General features: G+C 36.8%; 1 protein-coding gene across 4 annotated transcripts in view; it reads right to left on the reverse strand.

Annotated features, from left to right (window-relative positions):
- Positions 1–14,429, reverse strand: part of LUZP2 (leucine zipper protein 2) — a 169,583-nt gene that overhangs the window by 40,512 nt on the left and 114,642 nt on the right. For all 4 annotated transcript variants that reach the window (XM_090140184.1, XM_090140182.1, XM_090140183.1 and 1 more), the window contains 2 exons: positions 4,488–4,550; positions 2,568–2,630 (listed from right to left, as the gene is read on the reverse strand). In XM_090140184.1, coding sequence (XP_089996310.1) covers positions 2,568–2,630; positions 4,488–4,550 — 126 coding nt within the window. The remainder of the gene's footprint in view (positions 1–2,567; positions 2,631–4,487; positions 4,551–14,429) is intronic.

Below are 14,429 nucleotides of genomic sequence, written 5' to 3' on the forward strand. Positions count from 1 at the left end.
TAAGTTACTGTCACACAATGTTAAAGCCAGACATAATTCACTGAGTATTACGGGAGACACTTGCCTTCATAGAATCATAGAATTGCTTAGGTTAGAAGGGACACCAGGATCATCATTTTCCAACTCCTCTGCCACAGGCAGGGCAACCAGCCTCCAGATCTGATGCTAGACCAGTTTGCTCAGGTCCCATCCAAAATGGTCTTGAACCAGGGGCATCCTCAGTCTCTCTGGGCAGCCTGTTTCAGAACCTCACCACTCTGTAAAGAACTTTCCCCTTAAATCCAATCTAAACCTTCCCTCCTTGAGCTTAAAGCCATTTCCCCTTGTCCTATCACTATCTACCCTTGTAAAAATTGATTCTCTTCCTGTTCACAATCCCCTTTTAATACTGGAAGGCTGCAATGAGGTGTCCTCTCAGCCTTCTCTTCTCCAGGCTGAACAAGCCCAGCTCCCTCAGCCTGTCTTTGAAGGGGAGGTGGTCCAGACCTCCACAATCATCTCCCCCCCCCACTCTTCCTCTTTCTTTTCCACTTATTCCCCAAAGCTCTAATCAGTACTCTGACAATGTAAAGCTCATTAAGAACCCGTTTCTCAGTGTTGATTACGAAAAGCAAAACAAAAAACCACAATCAATAAAACCTTCTCTTTGTAAACATCTTCACAATTAATTCCACCAGAGTAAGCATCAGTTCCATAAGCACAGACTGCAGAGCTCCTTCATATCCTCTAGAGATTATATGGACCCAAGTAGGCATCCTTCCACTGAGCAGCAATCAGAAGCTTGCAATGTTCAGAGTTACGCAGAGAATACAATTCCCCAAATTATCATTCCCCAGCAAAGCAGGCAGAAAGCGTAAGATGTAATGGAATAGGATCCCAGTGGGAGGCGGAAAGAGTAGAAGTCCTCTGACATAACAGGAACTAGGAACCAGGAAATCATTTTCATGCTATTCACAGACAAAAGACTATCCATCCACTGCTTTGATCACAAAGCATTAAAGCATCACGACACAGCCTCCGACAGCAGTGATAGCATGGAATCTGTCCAGCTGGTATCAAAGCAACCAGATACAAAATGAAAAAGCATCTGCTCTCGTTCTAATTTTGTAGCCTCTCTCAGATCAGGTTGATTTTTGAAAACCTTTCCACTCTTCTCTTACCACGCAGCTTCAACTCAGTGCGTCTTCAGAACTGAAATAAATACAAATTAGCAAATGGAATCTTCTCTTTCCCACATCTACCATACCTACTTAGAAGGGCAACACAAGGTTTTTTTGTTCCATTTTCTTTCTAAGTGAAATTTTCTTTTGTCAGGAAAATGGCTAACCAAGATACATATGACTGCAAACAAAGGATTTATCAAATGAGGAAATCAGCTTTCTATCACAGACAGAACTAAAGAATGGAGAGATGTTTCAGGTACTTGCATACAAACTTCTCAGGAGACAGGACTGCAGAATCATTTTCACAATTCATTAACATCGTTCAGCTAATGTTCTCAAAGAACTTTTAAATAAATCAGTTCATAGTCTCCCCAGAGGGCAAGTAAACATTTTCCCTGCTTTACAAATCAGAGCCTTGACAGCAGAATTCACCATGACTAGCCTGGGACACATTTTGTATCTGGTATCTCTAGTATTCCATCCTATGCCTTCCAGAAGATATCTGGTACTGAGTTTAGTTACTTTGTAAGTAACTCTAGCTCTAGGCACTTTGAAAATGAATACTTATCTCCATCTTTCATGCAGGGAATAAAAGCACTGCTCAATTAGCAGCCTCCAGTCACACGACTTCAATTTTTATTGGGCATAACTTCTCCTCCCTTGTGTTAACATGGATTTGTTATCCTCCAGAGAAAAGTCTGTGCACTCTGCCCTTCCAATTATCTTTCTTTTTTCTTTAATGAGCTATATAGACTGACTATTCATTTGGTTTGTATATCCAACAGGCATCTCTTCTATTTTTTTTTCCTAGAATCATCAGTTCTTGTAAAGGTATCTCAGCACATCACTGGAATTTGGCTCCAGAGACCTAAGCTTATTACAGACTTCAAACTTCATTCTAAATGCTGATAATAAATTTATTTTGCCATGGATGTCAAAGGAAAAAGAACATCCACCTGTACTCTACTGTTCAGTTAGAAAGGTGAAAAATACATAGAGTTGGGTATGGCAACAGATTCTAGTCACCAGCAAGGAACTAGAATATTCCTTTATCTGAGCATGCAAATAGACAATCATGAAATATTTTCCATTCATCTTGCCTATTTAGAACGATATCAAATACTATTTTAGGCTTTGAAGCTTCTCTTCTTTGCCTTAGAAAGAATGTAATAAAAAATACTGTCCCAGTTAAAGTGGTCTGCAAAAAAAAGTAAATCCACAAAAAATCCATAGTATTTCTGAAATTATATTATGGCACTGAAATTGTCTTTGGTCTTTTGACTTTTTTTCAGTATAGACAGAATTAAATGATTCCTTAGAACTAATGAAGGCAGTTATCATACTCTCAGATTACTTCAACTTGATAGCAACTCTAGTATCTAAACTACGTTGAAATAAACTCACCTTAAAAATCAAATCTTTTTTCCCATAACGAAGTTCTTTCAGCTGGGCTTGGATCTTTTTTGACTGAAATGGTGAGGAGAACAGAATCAGTGTTTTTATGTCTTTAAAATATTAATTTAAAATAAATTATGTATTTAAAATATTTTTTAAAACCAGAATAAAAATAGCAAGTTCTGACAGCATGAAAGCAGAACTGGAAGCATCACCTTCAAAACAACCTTCGGTGCAGATTAAAACTGTTTGAATCATAGAATCATAAAGGTTGCAAAGACCAGGAAGATCATCTAATCCAACCACCAGCCCGTCATCACCATGCCCACTAAACACATCACTCAGTGCTCACAGTCTGGGAGAGTATGATGAAGCATGATCTTCCTGGTAGGCAAGCCCATCTGTGAAAGATCTTTGATTAAAAGAATATTGATTTCAAATATTTATTATCTTTGGTGTATGGAACCCTCTTAAGGAGTAACAAATATACTGTATCTCTCTGGCTTGCACCATTTAGGCAAAATAACAAAAAAAAGCAAAAAAAAATTATGCTCTTGGCACTGACCCTCTTAAAATTCATATATTTATCACAGTGATTCATCAAATCTAAAATTCTTAGGGTTTAAAGATACACTCACATCTACTGCCTTGAGTGCTGATTAGCTTAGGTTTAGTTTCCTGAAATTCTCTGCCAGCAATGCTTGCCATACTACAGTGAACTTCATTTAATTTTAGATTTCACCTTAAGACTTACATCTGTGTTGCAAATATTAAATATACAGCAATAAGGTTCAGGTTAATTACCTAATACTCAAGATATTGCACAGCTAGGAAAAACAAACTTGAAAAATGGAACGTATATGGAAAGTTACGTTGAATACAGCCAATTCTTGAAGCAGTAAACAAGGGAAGAGTGTGTGTATACATATATATACACATATATACACACACACTATATATATATATATATTTTATATATATGGTGTGCATATACACACACATGCATACACACAAACCTTTCATTGTACTCAAATAATGTGGTATGTTTGGGGGAAAAAAAAAGTGATGACTGAGGAAAATAACAGATTCTGACAACCAGCAAAAAAAGAATATCCATTATTTCCTACTGTTAAGGATTTCTCAGAAAGAGTGTTTGCAGATCTTCAGCGGGGCTAATTAGCTAATACAAGACACTGCTTTGACCTCATATGTTTTGCAGTTTACTTTTAAATGTAGTCTTTGAAGCAATTACGACTGACCTTAAAGATGAAAATTTTAGTAAAGAAGTGTTATGCTTCTGTTCAATTCTGGTATTTATTTGTGCAGTTGAAATCCATGTGAGAAGTCATTCATATACAGTAATAACCACTCTCATGAAAAGGTAAATAGCCAAAGGAATGCTCTAATTAATACAGTTACTTGGGCATTTAGGTGTTTGAAATAATGGGGGGGTTGTATCATCAGCTATCTTTGCTAGTGTTTCTGTAGAGGGAATACTTTACAATATGACACTTTTTCCTTGAAATAACAAAAAACTATAAAGGATCAATAGTAATAAACCTTTCAAGTCTCTACGAATTACTTTAAGAAGGCACTTAGCTACTCCTGTCTTATTCCAAGCATGAAGGAGCGGGGAACAAAAATCAGTTTAACATCTGATATAGACCATAATCTATACTTAGAGAGCTATATGTACATTAAATAACCATTCCCAAATTTTATTGTATAGGCTTAACACCTGAGTTTGCAGACTGCTAATGCATTTGAATTGCCTCTAGTGAAGTCACAGATGTTCAGTTCAGATGTGTGCTTTATAAACTCATCACACATACTCAATAGATCATCTATGCCAAAACCTCAGTACAAAAGAGTTTGACACACAGTTCTTCTGGATATGTTAAGTTTAGAATAGAGAGGAACCTTCCTTACCTCTTCTGCGTGAATACCACAAAGCTTGTTTCCTGACAGGAGCTTGTTTTTGAGGCTTTTGTTCTGAGGGGAAAAAAAAAAAGTTGTTTTCTTACTGAGACTTAGTGACATTTTGAGTGATCTTTTGAATATTTTATCAATCCGGTTTTATTTCATGCATGAACAACACCTTCAAGCGACTGGAAAAGACGTATATAATAAAAGACAGGAGCTGCACCAAGGTGCAGCAACTTCTCTTAGAAAATCCTGAAAGCCTACAGCTTTGTATTAAAACATGCTTTTGCAGAAAGAGGAATGCACAGATTTCAAACCATGCCAGCAACTGCAGGTAACTTAGACTGGATATGCTGAGGTAGAAAGGCAGAGGAAAAAAAAAACACATTAATATTTACCTGACATCAGTGCTTAGCTCAATATCATGTTTAGTAAATCATTGTAACAACTGAGTCAACGATGTCCACGCTTAGCCAAGGTGAAGAAGTGCATGGGAACTTTTGATTAAACTTCCCAATTTAAAAGGGCAAGCAATCAAAACCTTTAAAGGCCAACTAACTGTGGGTATGTGAGCACTGTGCACAGTGCTGCAGAAAAATCTTTTCAAGCTGACATGCACATCCACAGTTTTGTGATGCAAGAAAAAAAACCATTTGGGCATTACTTGCAGTAAGACAATCCAGACTCTGCCTTGCACAAAAATTGATGTGCAAAATGTTGCACGTGAAGGGAAGGAGAACAAATATTCTCATAAGGCATGTTTGAATGAATTTTGTTCTTTGAAAAGGATGTGGGGGCTCCAGAGGAGCACCTTCTTGCATTAACCACTGTTGAAACACAGGACTAGATTCTATGCTGAGAAAGCTAGATAGCAGATGCAAAAGTGATCAAAGGTAAATTAAAAAAATCCCAAAAAGATTAACTACATTCAGCACAGCTATTTCTCACACGGGGTAAGTACAAAGAGATATACTGTAATGCAATTACGCATTAGATGAAACTGGACTCCCATAAAAAGTCAGCATCATTTCTTGGGCTGATGGACAAACAGATGTGCCAAACGCACTATCTCATTAGGAAAGTGTGCTTAGTTAATCTAGAAATTCAGATCATCTCTATATTTTACTAAACTGCATCCATTATTCTCCAATTTCCCTATAATCTGTCAGTGGTTCTAAGGCTGAATTGCAATCTTCATATTTTTACTCCATTCTATTCCTTTTGCCAAGTGAAAGGTACCATAAGACATACTTCTATCAATACTGTTAAATTATTCATAACTTCTATACGCACAGTTTTGCAGAGGCCCTGCATTAACTCAAGACATGATTGGAAGGAAGAGAAGCCATCCAGAGGGACCTGGACAGGCTGGAGAAGTGGGCCCATGAAAACCTGATGAGGTTTAATAAGGCCAAGTGCAGGCATTTAAAGGTCGCGGTTACTAGGAGCATAAAAATTTGGAGCTTGCCAGAGGGAGCTGACAATTTCTGTTAAATGTTGGAGTGCTTTTTTAGTACTGAGGAGATTATATGTTGCTACTAAGTACAGCTTTGCCTCCTGACTAATATTGGTTTTTTTTTGTTTGTTTGTTGTTTTTAACAGCAGAACATGAAGTATACCAATAAAAGCCTGTAAAAATGTAAAAAAGAAGGACTTGATCCTCATTCTGAATATTGCCAAATGAGGTGTGTTCTCATGTATATGTCTCATAGATTTGCTAGAAAGGGGCTACTCAAAATGAATTCAATCAAAGATTTTTAGGTTAAAAATGCATAGCAAGTCATAATATTAGATCTCATTCTTCAGTCTTAGACAAGATTTCAGGATGGTGGATCTTATTTTCCTATTCAAATAACAACAAAAGCTAAGTTTAACTGGACATTTTTAATTTGTTTGAAACATATGTTTTAAACTGCTTTAACAGAAAAGATCTCAGACATTTCAAGTTTAAAACCCAATATGTTTAAAGAATGAATTAAGTAACTATGTCTTCATTGAACTATCTTGAATGATATACGGTAATGATTTTAATTAGATACAGCCACACTTCTTTTGATGCAGCCCAGGATATGGTTGGCTGCCTGGGCTGTGAGGGCACACTGCAGGCTCATATCCAGCTTCCTATTCACCATTACCCCCAGGACTTTCTCTGCAGAGCTTGAGTTCAGTCCTTTCATCATTGGTAGTGAGGGTTGCCTCACAGTTCTTCCATTTGGATTTGTTGAACCTCATGAGGTTCAACTGGGCCCACAGCTCAAGTCTGACTAGGTCCCTCTGGATGGCATCCTGTCCCTATGTTGTGCTAATCCCACCTCACAGCTTGGTGATATCAGCAAACTAGTCGATTGTGCACTCGACTCCACTGTTGATGACAGTGATGAAGATGTTAAAGAGCACTAGTCCCAGCACTAATTCCTGTGGGACACCACTCATCACCAATCTGCATCCAGACATGAAGCCATTGACCATCACTCTCTGGACTCAATCCTGCAGTCAGTTCTTCGTCTGTTGAGCAGTCTGCCCATCAAATCCATCTCTCTCCATTTTGGAGAAAAGAATGTTGTGAGGTACACTGCCAAAGGCTTTGTGAAGTCCAGAAAGATGACATCAGTGGCTCTTGTCCATTGATGCAGTGACACCATCGTAAAAAGTCATGTTGACCTCTAGCCACATAGAGAATTGGTTTAATGTTCTGATGCTGACATTTTGTAATATATTGCACCTATATTATATCTTTGAGGTAGCAGCAGGACATCAACTGTGGATGAACAAACTGTACAACTTAGACATCATTAATTCAAGGCAAGTTTCCTTTGCCTGCTAGCCTTCTGAAGCATGAGGACAGAACACGTTCAAGCAAAGAAAATCACTTTCCCTCAGAAAATTAATCCAAGCAATTCAGTTCTCTTCAGACATTTTATCTGAGGTCTGACAGCAATAGTTTGTCGTATACAAAATATATCTGGCTCTGCCTCCCTTTGATGAATAGCACATATGAAATCATTCTAAGCTCCAGCTCATCACTGCAGCCTTTCTCTATTATGGACTTTCTATAAAATTCATCAACAAAAGCAACAACAACAAAACCCAAATGCAACCAACACAACAAAATACACTCCTAAACAACAAAAACCTCTGGACTGTACTCAGCAAAAGTGCCAGAGCCAATTGCGAGGTTAAATAATCTTTGCCATTTCCTGTTAAACAGAATTTGCTCACTGAGCCCTTTCGAGGGAAAAATCAGAAGGCAGCAACTAACTAAAAATCAAATATCTGAAAGAATTTGATATCAGAATATACTGGAATCCATTCTGTTTTGGATATTAGCTTTATATTTTCAAGATGATGGAAAACTGTTTGATATAGCACAAAACAGGGTGAAAGCTTTAATCCCAGCTAGGTCTACTCAGCCCTTCATTTTTCTAAGACAGATAAATTGAGCTTCCTGCCCTCTACTGTCTGAGGGCTTTTAGAAAAAAACTTACACTCTGCTTTGCTTCAGCCTTCCCTAATCCAAAGTTGTTACTTTTATCTGAAATAATTGCAGTTTGATGACATTTGTGCACACTAAAACACACATCTAAATGTTAATATTCGGACAGAGTTTACAAACATGCACTTCCACAGGTGACAAGATAAAAAAAAAAACAAAAAACAATAAAATAACAACTGATTTTGGAAAAAAGAAACAAGTTCTTGAATTCATACTATTTATAAGATTATAAAACAGTGTCAAATAACAGTGCACGCAGTCTTTTTTAGCTAAATGAAAAAAAGTTCCCCCAACCTCTTATCACTTGCAGTGAATTCTCCTATTACAATAATAAACCAGTGCACAGGGCCAACTATTTTTTTCCTCAGTGTATTTTCTCCTTTCCAATTTCATGAGACCAGGGTCATTTATTTTCCTTATCCCTGAGTAAAGATAATTCAATACAAAAAAAAACCAACAATACAAAGAAGTACACATTGGACAGATGTAATTTGATGTAATTTTCAATCACACCTTTCCAGTCATTTCAAATTGACTTTCATATGGGAAAGAAAAGGCCATTTCTAATTCTTTTTAAGTTTTAATTAAAAACACAGCAGTGTGTTGAATGCAGAATCCCATTTAACAGGACATGAATCTCAAATGGGGTAACTGCTTTTTCAATGCAGGATTATCTACAGCAGGGCCCTGACTACTCTTTGAACATTCCCTTTGGCAGAATTGCATGAGTACTCCAGGGTCAGTTTGTGGAATCAGCAAAGCAGAGCCCCTCCTTAGGTAGATATCTGCCCTGAAGCTCCTCTCTTTCATAAGTTCGACATTTGTGAACAGAAGGGTGAAAAGAAGCCAAAACTGCTGTGAGCTACAGGTTAGAGAATTAAAAGTCCACTGACAGCCCCATCAAGATAAGACGAGGAAAATGAAAAACTAAATGCATTTCTTATTTCCAGAGAACCAGGCTCTCTCTCACTGCAAGAGTGAAGGGTCACAGTGGTCACATTCAGCCCTACAGCCTCCCTTTCCCTCCTGTACCAGCAGGAGGTGAAATGCTGCTTTAAGAACATCTTAGATCCTTGCACATTTGCATCTCAGAATTGTCAGTATCTGTCTGTGACACAGTTATGAAAGGAGGAGGGCAGGATATGAGTAAGGCATACACGTATGCTGTTCTCTGCAGAATCTTATCACTCAAGATCACTTTAATATTAATAGACTCTGTCTCGTGAATTCTCTCAGTAGCAATGCCCTGAGTCTTGCTGTTACAGAACTTTCAGCCAATATGTTTAATGTTTTTTTTAAAGCAGCAGTCTGCAAGTAGAATCTAAAAATATCAAAAACATACATCCGTGGTTTCAGGGCTGTTACCACAGTGTCATTCAGTTGGGAAATAAATACCCCTGGGGCTATTCTACTGGATTGATTCACAACTTAAACACATTTTCCACCATCCTATGCCCACTTCTATGCCTAGATAATAAACGCTAGATAAGAGCTCCTCATCCCTGTCCTGGTATGGTGTGTCCTCACTTAAAGAATAGAAAGTGATTTTCAGAAGTACAATAATTTGTATCTTAAGACATTCTAGTATTTTTTAAACCATTATTTTACATTGTAACATACTACTCAGATCCTATCACCAATACAACAAGATTAGAAAGGCGAGACTTCTTGCAGGGATGTGGTTCGTAGCATGAAGCAATGCAACACTGGCTTAATCTTTGAAATAGATGTAATACAACTGGGCTCACATTTACTTATGCCCTTGTTATAAAAATCAAGGTAGCAATCTACTACCGTAAGTTACGTGTAGCAAAAAAATAAAGCAAAGAATACAATTGATGTGAGATCTTTCTGGCATTGAAGTAGCCAGGTTGCACTGACAGGGTGACCGTCCTCCCTGTAACCAGTGTGCAATTGATCAGTAAACATTTCACTTCATAACACAAATGCAGGCTTAGGAGAATTTGCATAGACGGGTATTCTTACTCTACTGGCATAGAACTCTATCTCTCAGTATTTCCTAGAATTCATTCAATGAGAATTCAGAGGACAACACTGATATTTTGTGAATCATTAACACTATTCCTAGCAAAAATAATTTCATATGATGATTCAGAAAGGATTCTTCCTCTTGGCGAGGAAAAAGAAATGAGAATATCCTAACTTAAATTGGATGCTTTCAGGATCCCCCCTAAAAAGTTTGTTTTTTTTTCAGTTAAGTAAAACAACATAGACAGATCGATCATAATGAACTGTTAAGGGCTGTAATGAAAATCATTCCAGTGCAGTTTAACTTAATCGCTTTATAGGAGCAGATAACATAAATATAAAAAAATATTTCCAGAAAAAAAAAGTAAAAAGTATATAAAAATATATATATATTTCAGCAAAATTCTGATCTTTGGATATTAAAGACTACCATGACAGATGCAAAATGAAGCAAAAGTTGCAGATAAATTTTCCCAGAACTTTTAAGTAAGCCTAAGCGATCAAGAGGACATGGGATATCCCTTTGCCACAAACATTTGGAATGGGCCTCTGCCTGGTCATCTGTGAATGAATTCACATCATTACAAATACCTCCTGTTCACCAGCACTGCCATAGATAGATAGGGAGTTGAGTGACTATCTCCAAATTAAGAAACAGCTTCAGCAGGATTTGGAGTTGTGCCCTAGAGTGGTAAACAAATTCATGTCATGAAGTCAAGATATTTTCTTAGAACAAGAAATATTTTCAAAAGGGTCTTTCTGACATATGGGCAGTGACAATAAAACATTCTTTGAAATTATTACTACAAAACGTAATTCTCTTGGTGCTTAAAACTTCTGTGTTTCTTCCATGTTGATGACTTGATTCATCTTTGATGTTTAGCCAAGCTGAAGGGGAATTATGGTTAAATTACATATGATCCGAGGTAGATTATCAACAGAGGTTGTGTTCAAACACATCAACACATTTCTGCCTTATGTTAAGAAGGACAACACCCCGAACACTTCAGTTATCCAAGCACACAATATGCTTTATACACTCAATCTCACACTTAGTTACAAACCAATTCCATAACAAAATTTCAGATCTCTTGATAGAAAAACTTCCACTAACCCTAACCACAGAGCTCAGAACATCCATCTCACCTGCTAACTATGGTCAATACCTGCAATGCAGGGCTAAGGAATTATTCCATCATCAGATAAATGAAAAAGTTATACGTATGATGATTGCTATTTTACTGCATAGAATACAGACATAAAAATCCTAATATCCATTACTTTGATATCAATTCAACAAGCATTTTCACTCTGAAATAGAACAAAATCTGCACAATAGGAAAGAGATAGCTGCCCCTTTCTCCCACCTCCACTTCAACATGACTAAGATATTCAGAGCACTGCAAACGTGCATTAGGAATCCTTACATTCTATTCTATCTGTAATATTATAACATTACATGATTAGTTTGGGTGTTTTCTGTCTTTATAATTATTATACTCTAAAATATGGTGTACTGTTTTCAGAGGCAAAGAATAGCTTGGCACTAATTTTTTACTAATTTTTTCCATTATCAATGTATGTCCTATTTTTAATGATGCAGATTATGACTCCCTTTGAAGTAGTCTTCCAGTAGGCAATTTTAACATCACGGTGCTAAAAGCCAACTTTTCTACCCATCTGCATCACAAGAACAATTCGGATCAGCACATTTCTTTCCCAGATTGACTCATTAAACAGCATTTCCAACTTTTCTTTTTTCTGTACAAATCACACTGAAAAAAATTAAGTAAGTCATTAATTTGGGAAGGAAAAAAAGGATATATATTTTTTTGAACCCTCAAATGAGGATTCAAAGGCCTTTAGCTGTCTGCTGTCATGAACTGCTTCTGTATTCTTCCTGCTTATGTATGTTTTCCTTGGCAGTGCTGCTGCCTCTGATACTTGTGGATGATTTCTTTGAATTAGAGAACCTATATAGCACCAAAGAGGAAATGAGGCTTGGCTCACCTTCCTTCTGCATGGAAACAGATTTTTATACTTAGCAAATTCACAGGATAAGAGTTAATTTTATTTCCAGAGTACAAAGACAGAAGAAATAAAACGTCCTTTATAGAATAGTGCCAAGTGTCAAAGTCTTAAAATTTCATTTCTGCTTTACTACAAGAACACATTTTTTCACCCCACCATCTTTCAGTGCAGTTCAATTGAATTCACCTGCAGAGCATGAAATTCTCAATAGATCAGGGACTTCAATCTGCCTCGATTTTATCTTCTATTAGTGCAGCTATACACAGAAAGACTGAATAAAATTCTGTTTTAGGATGATTTACTTGACACTAAAGCTATAACCACAGTTTATATATGAGTAGCACCAAACCACTGTTTACAAGGTACTTATTTGAAACAGTGCTTCTTAGCAGAAAGAATAAATATTACTGGAGCTGTCAAATTCATTTTCCACTCCTGGCTTGCTTTGTACTGCCTGTACTACTTTGTCTTTCATGTAATCCACGTTTTTCAAAATACTGTCACAGCCTAAACAGCCAAGAAATATACAGCCTGATACAAACCACTGTGCCAGCTTAATAAGTATATGGGATTATGGTAAAATACTACACGTTAAGACATTAGCATACTTTAATGTAAGTATACACAGTTATAATAAAACACCTTGCCCACAGATAATATTCAAAACAGTAATCATATCTTCTCTACTCACATTGTATGATTTTTTATTTTTCAATACAGATACCTTTTACCTAAGTCTAATGTGTGGCAACTCCAGCATCCATGTGACAGAGCTGAATAACGTTTTGCTACTTCTTGGTACAGAATATAGTTAATGATACCATTTCTTACATTTTGGGAGAAATCCCTGACTTTTTTATCTCAAGGAAATTACATACACACACATCAGCTGAAGGTCTTACAGATTTTTTCAGGAAGCATTTAGGGACATCAAACATAGGAATTTTTAGACACAACACTATGCGTTGTATATAGCACTTCTTTTTTCCCTCCACACAAATGTGTTTTTTTTTTTTTTTGTTTATTTGTTTGTTTGTTTTTTGACAAAACCTTGAATAGCCTGAAAATTACATTTCTGTACATTGGCTTCTCCTCATATGATACAGCACAGCTGCTACGTTCAGCTGGAAAGCTGCTGTTGTCTATTCTTATCTCTGAATTGTCAAGATGAATGGCAGTAGGGCATGTGTTGAAAGGATGGAAAAAAATGGGGAATTATTTTTATAGTTACGGGGGAATCTGAGATTGCTGCATTCAATATTTGCCAATACAAATAGAGGGTAAATGCAGTATTTGAAAGAGGGGCAACTGTAGCTGTGAATAGAATTCCATTTACACTATGCACCTCTATTTGTATGAACATAGATCCTTTAAAATTATATAGAAGCACTATCCATTAAATGTACATCATGTTTAATATAACACAGATTTCATATAACCATGCTGTATATTCATTGATTGGAGACAAGGCATAGATAATGTTTCCTCAAAAAAGTACAATTCATTTTGTCATTCTAATTAACAAAATATGAGGACCTTGTTGAAAAGGCCTATATCAATCACCAAAATTCCAGAAAAGCTGTTAGTGGGCATATAGGGAACTGATCATGTAGTACAGAGATTCTACAAAGAGTCATTAGGTAAGGATAGCCACTCGTTCCTTTCTCACACACTAACTGATGCACAGAAGGGCAATGCAATTCTCTCAAACCAAATTTCTTCCAAGGCAAATTTTAAAGAATGTGTGCTTTGCAAGAAGCACCAATTGCACAGATGCCCCAATTAACATCTACGCAGAAATCCAGAAACTGCTTACTCAGTGGCTCATATCATGCCTGTGCATCTTCTCTATTTTGTAGTCAAAGCGCTTTAGTGAAAATGGAGAAAATCACAATGACAGAGATATCAGAGACATAAATACCTGTGCATGAGAAACACCCCTAAAACATTTATGATATTATGAATGTCAACTTATGTGCTTTTCCCTGAGCATTTATATATTCTCCAATCATTTCACAAGCTAGAAAAAAAAAAATCATTATCTTCACATAGTGTAGCAACTAGAGATCCCAGTCAAGCTGAAGGTGCACTTAGTGCCTGACAATCACAACACCACAAAGACTATGATTGAAAGAAGCTACACAGCTACTGCTCTGTTTTTGGCTCTGTTGGTGTTTTTCCCCATGCATTTTCTTGGGCTGAGCTTGGAGGGAATTCATGGCAAACAATACATGCAACTGCTAGTCAAGAGCAATAACAAGTACAGGAATATCAGGAGAGCAAAACGACATAAAGCCTGTTTACAGCATTCAATTTCATGAAGAAGTACTGTGTTAAAAATAAGGCATACAGTAAAAACTTCTGAAAGGAACCGTCAGACGAACAAACAAACAAAAAAAAACCATACAAACAACCTAGAAGCTGTTCAAAAACAG

The sequence above is a fragment of the Phasianus colchicus genome, chromosome 5 (assembly GCF_987193195.1).
Source record: "Phasianus colchicus chromosome 5, bPhaCol1.hap1.1, whole genome shotgun sequence".
Lineage (NCBI taxonomy): Eukaryota > Metazoa > Chordata > Aves > Galliformes > Phasianidae > Phasianus > Phasianus colchicus.